At 37.0% G+C, this 17,462-nt stretch overlaps 1 protein-coding gene across 1 annotated transcript in view; it reads right to left on the bottom strand.

Moving 5' to 3' along the window:
- Positions 1-17,462, bottom strand: part of COL25A1 (collagen type XXV alpha 1 chain) — a 130,671-nt gene that overhangs the window by 37,101 nt on the left and 76,108 nt on the right. Inside the window, exons 12-16 of the mRNA XM_085546631.1 lie at positions 16,841-16,867; positions 14,670-14,714; positions 9,946-9,978; positions 9,774-9,809; positions 5,840-5,884 (exon numbers count right to left, since the gene is read on the bottom strand). Of these exons, the coding sequence (XP_085402757.1) occupies positions 5,840-5,884; positions 9,774-9,809; positions 9,946-9,978; positions 14,670-14,714; positions 16,841-16,867 (186 nt within the window). The remainder of the gene's footprint in view (positions 1-5,839; positions 5,885-9,773; positions 9,810-9,945; positions 9,979-14,669; positions 14,715-16,840; positions 16,868-17,462) is intronic.

Raw genomic sequence — 17,462 nt, 5'->3', positions numbered from 1 at the left:
CTGAAGATATACAGAACAAAATCTAGCAAGAAAAAAACATCCAAAAACCCAGGTGTAAGGCCATTTAGAAAACAACAAAGTTGGAAAGACTGAACTTGGTTCACTGATATCTTCCCTCATTTTCCAGAAATTGCCATTTGTTGCCCTCAGGTTTCATTCTGAGATTGATAACCAATACAAATACACTTCCCGAGGTCCTTTAGATAGAGGTGCAGTGCAGTAGCAGCTGATGGCTAACTTGCTTCTTAAGGGACCTGTGGCACTCAGTTCCAAGGCAGTAATGCCTCAGAAGCTCAGCCTGTGCCTTAGGCCATACAGGTCAGAGAATGGTACTTTATATTCTCCCAGTGTTAAGAGCATTAGATGGACTTTACGTATAGTTTCAAGCACATGGGAATTTTGATATCAGGAGGACTCCAGTATTCAGTTCATAAGAAGGAAGTGAGCAAGGTAAAAGGAAATTGATAAAAAGCTAACCCCACTTCATGAGGTCTTTGTTAAGGCTTTTCATATCAGCTCAGAACTGGCTCCAGAAACGGTAAGCTTAACAGGTTGTCAGGCTCACTCATTGCATTTGAAACAATATCTTCACACCGAAACCTGTCTCTAAACTTAGAAAAACAATTCTGGCATTAAATTTCCAAGTGCATGTTCAGCCTTTATGACTCATTTAAACAAGCAAAATACACTACCTCAAAACCTGTCTAAAACCCCGAAGCTTCACAACTAACCCAACTTTGCATGACATTTGTTGCTTCTTAGTGAGCTGATTTTCTCAGTGTTTTTAAGATCTGCCTGCTTGAAGCATATGCTGTTTTGGAAGGGTGCTAAAAGAATAATTCTGCCGCAATAATTCTGATTAACTTTGCATGCATTAGTCATATCAAATTCTTTTTATTTAAAGGCTAATTATAATTCAAGTCAGCATGGTATCTATTTTTGAGGATTAGAATAAAAACACTTTTTTAATAAGCATCTCATTTTTAATTCTTTGCAATGACTGATCCACTAAATTATTAAATGTCTGGCCCCAAATGGTTTCCTTTAGAAGAACAGTTAAATTATGAGTCTAAAAGCTTTAATTTGCTACTTGTAAAATATAAAGAACTTTACTGCACACACTCATTTCTGACCACATAAGATTGTATACTTGAGATACAAAAATGATTTCATATTGTTCTGTCTTTCTTATGACTAATGAAACACTTTACAAATAAAGCAGAACACAGGGCCCCCAGATTATTCACTTGCATTTAAAATTTGGATTTAGATTGATTTTTGTAATTATAAAGAAAAATTCAACTGTGTTATAAAATAGATTTTTACAAGATCAGTCTTTCAACTAATACTATCTTTAGGGCAAACAACATCCTGTATTGCAGTTACTTATACTTTAGCCTCTTCTAGGAAAGAAAATGAGAGCTTTCATGATTTGGAGGATACAGTTTATGACAGATTAGTAAGAACTGCACTTATCCACAAGAACAACCAGCTAAATCCTTCTGACATATGCATACCATCCAATGTTAATGATGATTTCATTTTCTGGCCTTGATTCTTACTAGTCTGGAAAATGACTGGTCCAACCTGTGCAAGTGATTACTGCCATGGCATATGGAAACCAGACAGGCAGGAACGGATGAAGAAAGCTAGATATGTAACTACATTCATACAGATACATGTTGATATGCTTCCATTTTGGAAATGGAATTCTGAAAGTTAGTGGCATTACTGTCCTTTGAACTTTTTTTTGTTGTTCTTTTTAATAGATGTACCAATACATAGAGCTACTTTTGAAAACCTATTTATAAAAATTACTCTCCTATTTTTCAGGTTAGGCCCATTTTCAGCTAAAAGCATATATCATTATATTCTACTTTTCGATGTTTGACTAATAGTACACTTTTTTTTTTTTTTTTTCCAATCTGGTCAACCACTCTTGAGAGCACTTTATATGAGGGATGAAAGGTTAGAAATTAGTTAACGCTTGAATATTGCTGAATATTGTTGTATATTAGTTAACACTTGCTGAGGCAAGTACATATCAGGGAGAAACATCATCTTCCACATAGCAGAGCTTGAATTCCCACATATTTCAACTGTTGCAACTAGTATCTTCAGTACCTCATATTGAGGACTGAGAAATGCCTGTCACAACGTCAGCGGACCCCTTCCAGCTCCCAAGATTGGGCTAGAAGGTTGTGGGTATGGTGACCTACAAGATAAAGATGAACTGAGCCTGGGCAAGAATGCCCATGTCCCAAAGAAGAATGGAAAGAGAGAAGTAGAATCAACACAAATTTCCTGGTAACAGTCAATGACAAGGAAAAAACAAAAACAAAAAAACAAAACCAGGAAGAATAGATGTACAGACCCCCTACAAAAAGAAAAGACAACAAATCCCAAAACACTGGGGAAGCTCAACATTCCTAACAACTCCTGGGAGAAAAAGGAAGTTTGAAGAATTTCTCTCTGCACTGTGAATGGCACTGACTCCAAAATACATGGAAAAATGCCCCCACATCTCAAATCAGAAGGACTAGAAAGATTTTCTTTTCTTGTGCCAAATCAACCAACAGCAGTTTTCTTGAACACAATCAAATAAAAGTTCAGTTGTGATCACAAACTTTGTTTTGGTATTTGTTTTAAAACTGGAGGAGTGTGAAATGCCAGAAATGTTGAAGCAAATCCAGATGCTGCATAAAGGGCTGTTACTGAGAAAACTTTGTGTCCTGCTGAAGTCTTTCTTCTGCAGTGATGAAAGGGTTGCACTGTATAAATGCCAGAAAAATGCAACACAATGGATTTGAGAGATGTCTGACAGTCCAGCAAATATGCATGATTTCCACTACACTAAGTCATCTAAGTATGTATTACCCCATAAAAGTTATGAGATAAAACAGATATATAAAGTTTGTGTTTCATAGAAAGTATTCTGCATCTACATAGCATCGGTTGGAGGATATCCGAGTGATGAATTAATATTCTGTGTTTAGGTGCCTTACTCGCTTCCCAAATTACATCGTGCAACACATTCAGGGGCTCATTAAGTTTCCAGTCATTCCTAAACAGCAACAGGTGCTTGAAAAACACTTCTCCAGCATGTCACAGACAGCTTCATCACTGTCTTGGGAATAACTGACTGCACTTGTGTTTTCCCTATGGCACTAACCAACAATGCTGAGAGAGAGAAAAAAGAACAGGAAGAACCAGGAAGAACTGCCAAAACATCAGCATGGACATAGTGAATGAGTCCAGAAAAATAATTAATAACAACCATGCTGCATACTCTGAATTCTGATGTGATACTTGCATGTTCATCCAGTACTACAATCCATTTGGATCCCAATGTCATGTTAAACCAAGCTCTAATGGTGTTCTGGGAATATACACTGATTAATTAATTGAAATGGCATTATAAGAAGCTAAAACTTTCCGGTGATTAATATTAATTAATCCTTTAAGTAGTCTGGATATGCTTTCAGGAACACTAGACCGGATGCCTTGGGAATCTTTTTCAACCATAAGAAGAAAGATGAGATACGATTCTCTTCTTGCTATGGCATCCGTGTTTTCACAGGCTGCTTTAGCATTTGTAAGGAGTGCTACATAAGTGCAGGGTTACATAAAGTATTTTGTAGCACAGACTGCCACTGCAGTTTCATTCACAGGAAGGCAAATTTGTAGTTCAATGGATAGATCAGAGACTTCAATTCCTTACATGGATGGCCGTGGGATAAATACTAAGACCAAATAACTACATTCAAGAGTTTCCTGTGTATAGAATAAGCTCGTGTCTTGATTTTGTTTTCTCTACCTGAAAGAACCAATGGAAATTCTTTGAAAACTGGGTAACATGGGTAACATTCTCTTCCCAGTTTCTTCTCATACAACTTGAAGAAATTTGTTTGTATTGGACTGTCAATATTCAGCAATTCCACAGCTGTTTAGAACATAAAAGCTCTGTAATGATGATCCTGAGACAGCAAGTTCATTCATTCAAAATCACCTGTGTGCTCTGAGATACTGTATATCAACTGGAAATGCACCCTTGCTATTTATTTACGTAATTTCCAGAATACTTCTCTGGTTTTGAGCTAAATCTGCACACCTAGAAGAATTAGCATATTTCAGATGCATTTGCCAATGAGGTCTAACTGTTCAAAACTGCTTAAGCAGAAAACAAATAGAATATGGCAATTTCTAGAACACCCGAGGAAGACACAAATTCTGAGAATATTCTGTAACTCTAATTAAAGTGGACAGAAGAAAGAACAAAAAGTGAAGTGAGAATCCTAACACTTTTTAGCTATAAGGGATCTCATCAGAAACTTTTGTAGAAGACTTTTGAGTCTTTGATTTTTCACTTCACATTTTGCCTTTCAGGTGGATTTAGAAGCCACCCTCTGAGCCACTTCTACCAGCAACAGATAAAGCTTAACAAAAATAATATTATAGATCAGAAATTTAATCGTTTTAAAGTTCCTTGCTGAAATATAAATGGAATTGTATAGCTTTCATGAACATGGAATCCACACAGACCAGCCATAACCCTAGCTGATTTGGTGAGTGCTCCCAGGATGCTGACCAGCTGAGCTACCTCCTGGCTTACTAGTGAAACAAACAGACCACGGATTTCTGTTGAAGATGCTTTTGAAAATACAGTTTCATCACAACTCAGCTACATTAACTTTACCAGTCGATGTAGAGTTTATTCTTGCAGAAAAAGAATGATCACCCTGGGAACTATATTTTCAGGTATGACAATATACAAACTTTAATATGCACTTTCAATTATTCCCATAATTCACTAGAAACACAGAAAGGACATTATACTTGAATGTTGTGGCAATTCACAAGTCCTTTGAGGAAACCACTGTAAATATTGCATTCCATAAGACAGATACCGAATCCTATCGAAACAGACAGAAGTTTGGCCTTTGGCTTATTCCTCTTTATTGGAAAAGCAATATAAATCATCTCCTGAGCTATGCACAGGCCCATGCTGGAATGCAAACTAAAAGTTTCAAAGATGAAACTTTTTCAAAGATGAAAAGATCCAAAAGGAGGATCTTTGCCACAGAGGAGAAGCAGCCAACCTAACAAGCACTCCCTCAGGATATGCAAATCCGCTCACTTTGCACAGCCTTGTACAGTTACAGCTCAAACTGTCTAAGAGTCTGCAACTCCCAGTGCAACCACTTACGCCAGAGCTAAACCAACCACATGGCTTTTGCATCAACTTACCTAAAGATCCCAGACAAACCGGAAGCCAGGAGCTAAACCAGGTATTAGACCAGGGGCTGTAGCTAATACTGAATAGAATCTTATTAAAACATTTTGGCTTGTCAGTGGAAATCACTTCTGTGTAATGGTGCAGAGAGTATTTTTGTTGACAGAGCCAGTTCTCTGCAGCCTGTGTATAATGAATGTAGTTTGCTGGCTGGAGACATGGTAAAGTCTGTAAGACTACTGCTACTGGAAAGTAGCCATCAGAATAGAAACCAAGTCAAACTTTGTTCAATCACAGTGTCACAAATGACGAAACTCTTTCATTACAAAGAAATATAAAAGACTACCAATATTAGACATTTTTAAGCAGTAGAATCTTTATTTCCTACATAAGGCAATGGTTTGCTTCACATTTTACTCTAAGATATACTGTTTCATTACTTTAACCAATTTCCCATGCAAAACCTTCCTGTGTTAATCAGAGACAATCTCAATATCAGACTCAGATGCTGTACGAGTACAGGAGGACCACTTTAGTCAATCCTCTAGTCAGCCTCCCCCCTCTTTATGGTGCCCCCCAGTACCACAGAGACTGCAGTTTATTTACCTTTATCCCAGGGAGTCCAGGAAGCCCAGGAAGACCTGGTTCACCCTACATAGGAAAATTGCATAATATTACAGACATTATTCAGTTACGATCACTATGCAGTGAACACACCTATACATTCTGCAGCAAAATAAAAGAGCACAGGTGACTAATAGTCAGTTCAAGCGGGACTGACATTGTCAAAATTAGTGATTTAAATGCAACTCTCCTAATGTACCATTTAAAAATACAGATTTCTTCCGGGAACCTCTGATGCTATGACAACATCATAATCCACGTCAGAAAAAAAAAAACAACAAAAAAAGAAGTCTCATTATTTTGGCAGCAAAATGAGAAAAAAACAAGCAATGCTGGTTCATTTCCTACACTGCCATTTAAATTCCACGCTTATGACAGATGTTTAATTCTGTTCCATTTTCAATTCTGAGACAGATGTCGTGCTGCCTGACTGCCTGATTTAGCCACCATGCAATTCAGGTTCAAATTGTGCAATTCAAAAAGAACTACTTAATTACAGCCTGAGCATTGTTTTTATAGAGCTATCTGTTGCATTATTTCAGAGCTTGGTACTTATCTATGAATATACATGGTGTTATAAAGGCTAGTGGGAATATAACCCTTTATTGCTTTACCCAGACATATTTTGCTGATTTAAAATTGTAATAAAGTGACCTATAGCACAGCATTTGCAAGGGGACATTTGTAACAAGAATTGAGAACTGAATGCATTTATTTTGAAGGAAAGTTGATATTAGTCTAACACAAGAAAGGCTCACACAGCATTCTGACACGTGGCCATTTTGAGATACCATCTAAATAGAAATATGTCATCTAGAGAAATAAAAATGATGAAAAGAAAAAAAAAAGTAGTAGTAACATGTGAAGAAAACATTATTTTAAGGGCTGGAGATTTTACTTTAATACACAGATGGATTCAAACCAATGCTTTGGATGTAAATATTCCCCAAACTTTCTGGAACTGGTCTGAACTCTGAAGCCAACTTTTACCTTTATAATGAGTTGAACTATATTCCAGATTTTGTACATACTTGAGCTTTACAGAGATCCAGATTTCAGCTCTGTGGTGAGAGCTATAGATTCTGCTATTAATATATTTTACTTGTGTATACACACACACATATACACCCACCTATAGATACTTACACACAAACAAGCATGTGTATGCGTAATACAGATGTTCCCCAGACTACAGTACCCAAAAACACTACTTTGAGGCAATAGTATCAAAAAGACTCAAAATGCCAATAACAAAATCATATTCTGCCACAAACTGTAGAACACAATACAAGGTCTGCAAATGGCTTTAACAAATGAAGTAGTTTTTACATATTATGGGAGGATCTGATAATACATTTCAGTTACTCCAACATTTTAACTCATCAGACTGCCTAAAAGCCCAGGAAAGAATCCATTCTTAAAATATTAACTTTAAAATTAGATGAAAGAATGGCGTCTAAGATACAATTTTCAATAGACTCTACTAGCTCTCGGTTTATTGCCTAACAGTTAGCAAAGCAGGAAATGGGTTGTCAGTCTTGCGAAAGAATAATCCACTAAAAAGTCTCAATTACACCCATTCCTGACGAAGTGCTAGCTCTAAAATCTCTCTCCTCTGTCGGGTTTCTCAGCTAGGCAGCTACACACCACACTTCTAACACAACTTTTTCTTATCCAACTGTGGAACAGTAAGTTTCATTTTTAAGCACAGCACATGAATGATCGCAACTGATAAATTTATTAGTATTGCTGCCTTAGGTCACTGTTTAATCCTGGGACAGATCTAAACCCTAGAGACACAAACATAACAAGCAGAAAGGATCCAGCAAAGCCAGTTTGGATTCACAGCAATCTAAAACAATTAAGATGCCCATCCAAGATACATCAAAGAATGTAATACATAATGAAATCACGAATGTTTCATTATAGTTAGCATTGTTGATGAGTGCTTAACGCTTTATTTTCTGGACTTTTCCTAATACAAATGATGCAAGCATGATTTATGAGAAGAATAATTTCTAAAGAAGGAGAGGCTGAATAACTAACTTCTCATCACACTAAGTTTGGCAGGTCAAGTTGTTCTGTCCTGATACAAGATGTGGCAGACAACAGCCTTGACAGGCCATTCAGGCACCAACACATTTCATTTCATGTAAGTATTATTCAGGTGGGTAGCTCAATATTTACCTGTTCTTAGAAGACAGATAAGGAGTAACCAGAAGAGGAGGGAGAAATAATATATAAGGAAGGAAGGAAGATTCAGAAAGGAAAAAAGAATGGGACCATGAGGGAAAAGAGAGGTGATGCAAAGGACTGAGACACAAGTTTGTTTGGACAAAGGACCCACAGCCCCTGGTGAGGTGAATGAATTTCCACTGAGCAGAGGCAGAGTGGTAGCTGTGGGACACCTGGCTGGAGGAGGCACTCTGAGCTAGCACAGTACGGGAGCTGCTGGCCCTGGCTGGGGACAGGGAGGTGGCATATTGGGAGTTTGTGAGGTGATGTGGAAAGAACACATTAAGCTCCCTTTGGTGCAAACAACAAGCTGACACTATAGAAAGACTGAGCTGTGTACTTCTCACTTATCTATATTATGTAAATGAGATCAAACCTGAGTGCCTGGAGACTGAGATCCTGCAGGAGCCTGCTGATAAATCACTGCTGCTTTTACCTCCATGGCAGCCAGCTAATGAGAAAATGAATCTCAACAGGCTCTTAAGTGCATTTTCTAGTTTATTGCCCCAACAAAGCACACAGTAGAGAATGCACATGGTGAATGATTCCACAGATTAGATAGCTTTAAGCTACTATGATTACTTTCTCTAATTAAAACCGTATTTTACTAAAGAACTGCATTTACTCCTGTAATAGTCTTTGTTTATTCTGTTGTAACTGATGGTAACTAAAATTTCTCAAACAAAAAGACTCAACTTCTTAATTTATATTAATAGGTGATTTGAGATTTTGCTTAGTCACCGAAAGGCCTAGAGTATTAGAAAACAGTAGTATTGCCACTTACTATACAGAATTATAGTTCTTGGCTGGTGGGCAGGAATATCTGCACACTCAAACTTCCGCTGGGGTCTGCTCCACCCTGACAGCAGTAGGAAATTTTCAATGTTATTAGATGCAAGAATGATGCTGAAGGCTCCAGGGGGAAACCAAGCATTGCAGAGCAAAAATCTGGTACCCTCATTGTCTCTTCTGTTTGCCCTTTCACCAGCTCTCCCAGCAGGACCTACCTCCTACTCTCCTGAAAGAGCAGCTAAAGGCAAAGCATTCACTGTTTGATGTACTATGGATTCAAAAGGAAAATTACCCAGCTTCGCAGGGCCTCATGCAGCACAGAGCAATTACAGCTCCTGCTGGATCTTTACTTGCAAAAACATCATCAGCTATGCAGCACCCAGGGGAATTTCTTCCCCACAAAGGAAGAATGGAGCATTATCCAGTCCCTGTCCTCCCAGACACACTGTCCATCTCTGATAGTTCGATTTCTCTTTCAAGTACATAGGAAAGGGATTCCAGTCAACATTTATTTTCTTCCTAATTAGATGTAATAATGTACCACAGGCTGAAGGTTAATATTCAGTCAAACATGCAAAGTTAACTTGCGATCATTCAAGTAGCATAGCCATTTGTTGTTAGTCTCACCAGATGCAACTGGGTAAGCTTTCAACGCAAGAAGTGCTCTGATGGTAGAAGAGGAGGTGTGTTATTCTGATACTACTTTTCACGCTAATTAGTGTCATCATTCCTGTGCTTTTTAAAATACAAAATGATCATACACCATATTGTACAAGCTGCTGCATAGCAATGCATTGGGCTCACCCTAGTGTAAAAGCAGTTTAACATGACAAGAATTATCACAAATCCAACAGTGAAGAAAAGGAACACAAACATTTCTAATTAATACCTTTTGTCCAGGCCGTCCAGATTCACCAGGTTCACCCTAAAGAAAAGGAAATCAAAATAGGGTTGGAAAAGATCATAACATTAACGGTACCTGAAACATCTTTGACACAACAAAGTCATGCTGATCAGCCACCCCTCTTCTCCCTGAACAACAGCTCTGCACACTTAATTACCTTAATTCCTGCAGCAGACGAACCAGGGTCACCCTGATAGAAAATCCACAAGAAATAATCATTCTTATTACATATACAGTTTTAAGGAAACAAATACAGCAAAATGTGAAAGATTATAGCAAGTTGATATAGCAAAATAGCTATTTAGCAAGACAACCTATGCTCTGTGACAATACATAGAAGCTTATCTGTTGAAATTAAATCAAAGGATTCAGAAAAGAAACCATAATATTTAAAAATAATTCAGAGAGAGAGAGTTTCAAGAAGTATAGTAAGTAGACCCAAATTTCACAACCAAAAATGCTGATTTTGTAAAACTGAACTTTAAAAAGCTGGAAGATGGGACATGGTTTGGCATCTCTAAATTGCTGACATACATTAAAAACCATTTACTGCAATTTACAATAAGTGATCTTTTTGATTCGGTTCTACAGATCTCAACTGACATAGCTTTTTGTGCAAATGAAGATGAAGATCTTGAAAGAAAACAGAATCTAAGTATTTATCACAGTCAGGACAGGTCATAGCTCAATTTCCACAGCTCTTCAGCTTATTTTAACTAGTAAGAAAATGCAGCTAACTGCTGCACATGATAGGACAAGGCAGCTACAGCAATTTATGTATTTGAGAAAGCTCTCTGTTCTGAGGATACATCTTGCATTTGGGAAGAGTGCCCTGTTTTCTGCTTGGTTGACCAGACTTGATAGGTAGTGATACATGCAAGTTCAGAGGACTGGTGAGTGAACTGGTAGGGAAGCTTTCAGCTCCCAGTTTATTTTGTGTTATTATCACAGGATCTTTCAAATTCTTGAATACTCCATTTGCTGCACTTTTTTCCCCCTTAAGTGACATGCCAAATAAACATGGAGAAAACCAAACTGATGAAAAATTGGGTAGTTAAAATAAAGACTGCCAAAGATGGCTAGAGTGTTTGTATTTGAAGGACTGTCTCAGTATGCATTATTCAAAATAAATTTGGATTATTCATTATAAATAACAAGTTTCTACATGGCAGTAACTGCAAACTCTGCAAGAGCCTGTTAGCCATTGACAAATTTAGTATAGGAGACAACAGTGTTATCCACTTTGAAGGTGTTTAAACAGAGTACCCATTCCTGGTGGTAGGATGCTGAAGGAAGCATTCTGTGAATGCTGGAGTTTCAGAGTTGGTTTGGGGTTTTTTATTTTTTGAAATAGTCCAATAAAATTAAATGGCACCAGAAAACATACTCACTTCGTTTTCAAGAACACAAACAGAATTTCCGCTACACAGTTGCTACAGCTCGCTCACGTGTGAGTTAAAAACAAAAAGTCAGTTTTATGAAGCGTTGATTCATGTCTGGAAACCTGAGCTGCCTCTTCTTGACAGACATGCATGAGTGATACTGCTGATATCCCTTACAAGCATGTACAACTGCAAAGCTTCAGGGACTTTTTATAGCTGTAAAGTGGCAAAGCAACTGGTAAGAGACATTCACAAGTTAAACATTTTAAAGGATAATGATTGATATGGGGAGATAAGAGCATTAAGTATTTATAATCCACCTTCACATAAGAATGAAAATTAATATGGGATTAAAAGAAAAAATATGGCACAGCATGTTCTCAGTTCTTTGATGAGTCAGACCATTTGGAAATTAAGAAATTTTAGCAGTGGAAAACGCACACAGAAGAAAAATACTTGGTAGTTTCCAGGGGCTAAGTCTAAGAACTCATGTCTGATACTGATACTGCCTTCAGAGTAGGCCAACTCAGAAAATAGAGTTTCCTTTTTAAATCATGGGTCAAAAAGTACTGACTTGAGTCCGCATCTCTGATAGCCACTGGGTACTGCAGTTCAGAAAGTAAATTAATTGTACAAATAGGAGTCCATTCCTAAACAAAGTTTGAAACAGTTGTCACCAGATCTCTGCCATAGAGCAAAATAAAAACTCAGTACTTTTCTCATAGAAACATGATTTAATCTTTTAAAGAAATGTTTTACAATTTGTTATCTATGAGTGAAATGTCTTAAACATGTAGCGTTATCATTTAGTGTAATGGTCCCTGCCTTTTTTTATATAAAATAAAGGCTTTTTTTTTTTTTTTTTTTTAAATAAACCAAGCAAGTAGGAGGCATGCATACAAGCAGCTGAACATCTGGAAGCTGTACCAGCTCTATCCTTACATTATATCTGAACTACACTTCCAGCAGATCTCTTAAAATATCTTTTAAAAATAGTGCCTCAGTACGTCTTGAACTCCTCTCCACACGTATTCAGTTCACAAAAACTCTCTCAGTACTCATCTGGTAGTGAAATTCTACATGCTCTGAACACCTCAGAGTTACCCAAATACAAAGCAGAGAGCATTCACAAGAACACAAGAATAATGCGTTAATAAGGCTGCCTGTGAGACTTGCTGGTCTTTTAAGACAACGAAAAAGGGCAGAGTTTTCTGTGTTAACCTCCTGCCCCAATAGAAAATACCCAGAGGAAAACACAGAAGGAAGTCTTCTGAGCTGTACTTTGAAATCCTGCATTATAGCAGAATAGTCTAGAAAGGGTAGCTATTCAAGATGATTTTGACACCAGTGAAAAAAGTACAAGCAATACATGAAAAAAATACACGAGGAAAAAAAAATAAGAAAACATCAAGGCTGCTTTGTGAACATACTAAACATGACTAATAGGCTTTCTTAGATTCTCTAACACTAATGCAATTAACAACTGCTGGGCAAATTCATTCCTGAATTTTACACGATGATCATATAGCACAATCTTTTCCCTACAATGAAGAGCAGGAAAGAATACACTCCTTTTTAAGTAGCTCAAAGGGAATGTAAGGACACCAAGTTTAGTGCTAGATCCTCTGTTATCTATAGAAATACATCCTGAACTTCCTACCAAAGCTATCTTTCAGCAACAGTAAGCTGCAGTTCTGCTATGAGATATGAACTTTTTTTCCCTGGGTGACAGATTGTCTTGCAGGCAGGGAAAACCGGGTGGGCAAAAAACAACAAAGGTGAATTAAACCACAATTTTGCTTATTCTGTCCTAGGAACTTGTGCAGTCGATGCCAGCCTGTTACTATTAGAGCAATGACCTCCATGCAAACAGCATGTATTTCCGTGTCACCAACCCACCGCTGAAACATAACATGAAATCTTGAGGAGTTGGGAGACAACTGTATTATAAAGTTAAAAAACTTATTGGAATTTCTTCAGATATAGAAATATAAGTCTTCCAATGACCTATTCCTCCAGAAGTTGATCCCAGACATTTTGAAGCTCACAAAAATATTTACAACGCTATAGTCACGAAGAAAAATGATTTCCCAATGAAAGAGGCAGAAGAGTTTTTCTTCCCTTAAAGAAGATTCCAAGCAATTGGATGCATCACAGACCATGGTGAAGCATGGGAATACAAGTGGGTGTTAAGTATCTCACAGCAGATAAAGAAGCAAAGCAACAAGGGAAGCTCCACTAGTCTTTCCAGGGAGGTTAACTTCCCATTTAGTTGCTACAGCACTATGTCTTGAAAACAATCTCATATTTCCCTAGAAATTATGTTATTAAATCTTGTAAAATTGGACTAAGACTTCACTGGCATACCTTGTCTGAGCAACTAAATAAGTTTCTTAAGATTTTAATCTTGGCTAATAAACATGACTACAGAGGAATTATAATTTAAACTCCGAGAATAAAAAAAAAATTACTATTCTTATACATAATGACTACTTCTGCACTGTAGAATACACGCCATAATAGCTTCATGTTCTTGAATGCTGCTGCCAAACGATAGGGTCTGAGAGATTTGCATGCAAACTTCTGATTTGAGTTGGTTATGCAATTAAACATATGGGGCAGGAGACAAGAGTGTTTTTATACTTCTGCTCAAATATAGTCACTGAAACTAATGCTTTTAGAAGTATATGAGTTCCAAATTAGTGGTAAGGAGCCGTATGCAACCTCTTCTCCAAAATACACACAAAGAACACAAAAGATTACGTGACTAGAGATCATTATGACTGATCCTTCTTCCCATACTAGACAAGCTATCTTTGTATATGTAAAATACAATTAAAAACTCAGGTTCAATTCTGATCTTTTCTGCAGGGGTACAGAACAAATCTCAAGTAAAATAAAACAAAATAAAAAACTAAATAAAATGATATTTTGATATTTTGATGACTCCAGCTGCTTTTACCCATTGGTACTTTGCAACAATGAGCTAACAAGGTATTTATTGGTTGTTATTGATATAATTTGGTAAAAACATCTAAAAGGTAGTTTTTTATCTTCAACTCTCAGTTATCCAGCTGGCTGTTTGGAAGGAAGTTAGCTATCATGGTACCGTATTGGTTTAGCTCTTCCCTTTGCAGAGAACAGAGAATGGGAAATATGAACAGCTGGGATATACTAGAAAGAGATATAACTCATCAGACATAAAGCCAGAAGTCTGGGTAGGTTGCGACCAAATTTTCTGTACAATGCATATTTTAGTGATGATTAGAGACTGATGCTGATGCACTCTGTACTAAAGCTGCTGCTACATAAAGTCAGGAACTGAACAGTGACATTTTTCCTCTGTTTATAAGAATGAACTCAGACAAACTGTTTAATATTTTAAATAGGAAAGTTTAAAATGCATTTTTCTTTCGTCAAATTTATTATTATCACTAGTTGGTTAAACTGTGAGCACATCTATGGCATATGCTTTCCTCTCCACTAATAAGTTGCATACCTTTTCTCCTGTGTCACCCTTTGGTCCATTTTCTCCAGCATCACCCTGCAATGAAAATACATATTTAAAAAAATGATTTTATGTAAACACACAGCGTGCAGAGAGGAGTCAGCATTCAAACATTATTGGCAAGTTAACATTTATTAATCAAGTAGCCAATCTCTCTACAACATGGTCAGGAAGGGTGGTTTTTATAGCTGCTACATCTTCTTGTTGCTTTGATACAGTCTTCCATATAAACCCACAGAAATACATAAACTCTCAGATAACTATCTTCCTGTTGGTATAGCCTACAAACTTCCACAATTCATTGTGGTTTAGAAATGAAGGAATGATTTCATGATGGTTCAGCATCTTAAATTGGCAGCGCATATTTCTTCCCCAGAGATACTCACCTAAGCATATCTAATCAAATTCAGGTAAGTTATCCAATGCCAATATTTTTTATTGGATTCTCAAGCAATGCATGTTATAAACTGCTTGAGTTTGATGTACTTCCATGCATGATTAACAAACCAGAAAAACATCGCTGATTTCACTGCTCCAGATAGCCACCAAGACGGTTATCTCTACATAAGTTTGATGTGTTGTATATTATTAAGAAAAGTGATATTCAGACAACACTCCTTTATGTCTGGGCAGACATTTCTCATCTTAAAAAGAACTTTTTAAAGAAATGCTTCACAAGTTTTATCTATAAAATACAAGATTTCTATTTTTATTAATTCAGCTGCAAAGTAAGACCAGAGTAAACGAAAAAGTCTGTTATATATGAAGATCAAACATGCCTGTGAGATTCAAGTGCAAGAAATACATAAAATACCAAAGGTACTGATGAATACTGACTCTAAATATGCCACAACCACTTTTGAAGGTCTTGGCGAGATAACCAGTAAAAATATTAAAACAACAATATTAATTCAGCACCCCTCATATGGCTCTGAAAAGCTCAATGTGAAATTTCTCTCAGTGGACTTGTACCAGAGATCTTTTTGTATAGGATGGTCACTAACACAAGGGTAACTAGCAAAGAAACAAGCAAGTCTTTAATTAAGGGCTTAATGAGACATGGAGATGTGCAACAGTAACTACTAGGAATGTCATTCTGAGTCCATTTGACATAATAAAGCACATATAGTACATTTACATTTTTTAAGTAAATGCAACAGATGATTAGAGTGAAATATCATGATTTTAAGTAACAGAAATCCAGCACAGGTTAAAACGTATTGTTACGCTGCTTTTGTGCTTGAAAATGAACAAAGGATTTCTGGAGTTCTACAAAAAATACTGTTTTAACAAAAAGGAGTGAATTTGTGAAAAGAGATTCCTAGTTACACATTCTACTTGTGGGGTAAAAACATTCAAGATTTCCCTGGATAATGATATGCTTTTGCATACATGAACTGCCTTTGGAAAGCATGCTTGCATCTGGTAATACATGGATTTACACAGATCCGGAAGTGAAATTCAATTGTAGCTGAAAACTGAAGCTTCATGAGCAAGCAATTCTCTAGAGCAAACCACACCTGAATGCAAGCAGCTTACTTTTTAAAAAGCATGGCTCAATTTACTCACAGGAGTTGAATCAGTGTAAAGATTCCTGCTCAAAATAAGGCTTACAGCATGTCTCAGGTTGCCCATGCAGAGATGTAGAAGTTTAATTTGCACTCAGTGTTTACTCATGAGTGCTCCTACTGGTATCTCTATATGAATGGGCAGAATCACACCCCTGCTTTGCAGCATGGAGCTCATCTCGTCTCTGTGTGACTGTACATCATCTAGAGTTTGTGCAATTACCACTCTGTTACCAAATTCTTTTACTCTGTAGGTAACAGAGCATCAAAACCAAGTTACAGCAAATGTTTGGCACTACTATTTATTCAATCACTCAACTTTTTCTGATATGAACATTAGACATGGATAGGTGCAGAGTTCCTCAGCTGTGCAGCAATTAAGGCACAAACACTGCTCTCCGTGAGTGATCAAGCTACAGTAATCTCAAGAGTAACTGGCATTACTATTATTTGATGTCAGAAAAAGCTGCACAATGGCTCTCAAGTTGTAGGCCATAGCTGCATTTTTAATTTTTTGCTTTTTTAATCTAAGAATCAGTGCACTGACAGCTTTCCAAAACAGAAAAGCAGCAAAGGAAGTGGAATAGGGCTTACCTTTTCTCCTCTCTCTCCAGGGTCACCCTGATGATCACAGCAATTGGAGCAGAGAAGTCATAAGTTATTAACATGAGTAAAATTCCAAGTGTTAGTATCATTGTCACAATTTATTATGCTGTTTCAAATGACTAAAATCCAATAATGAAATCTTCAATAAGCAATAATAAATACATTTAACAGAACCCTATAGCAATAGAGTTTCAGCATGATTTTAAAACATTAGTAATTTGTATGTAGACTTTTGTTTTGTTTCAAAGTTTTCTTCCTGTTTCGTTCTAGATTAAACCTTCACGAATAGGTGCATGTCTTAGTGGGATGGCCTTCTGGTACAGAGGTGACTCCTGCATTTGGTTCTCCTTATTTTGGAAATTAACAAATGACAAATTTAAAGTCTGAATATGGGCTGAAAGTCATATGACTCTACTAATGGCTTAGGAGACTCCATGGGAGAAACAGAAAGCCTTAAGTGTCTCAAACAAACGCATAACTGATTCAGAGCAAAGAGCCTTTACTGCTCCTAACATTCCCTGGAAGAAAAGGATGGCTTATAGACATTGTTTTTAAAAGTTATAACTTGCTTGAGAAACTAGATTAATGGCAAATGCACACTGGTGCAATG

Source organism: Coturnix japonica, chromosome 4 (assembly GCF_054131305.1).
Source record: "Coturnix japonica strain WE chromosome 4, WE-NBRP24, whole genome shotgun sequence".
Classification (NCBI taxonomy): domain Eukaryota; kingdom Metazoa; phylum Chordata; class Aves; order Galliformes; family Phasianidae; genus Coturnix; species Coturnix japonica.
The sequence above is the reverse complement of the archived record's forward strand: the minus strand, read 5'-3'. Positions and strand labels throughout refer to the sequence as shown.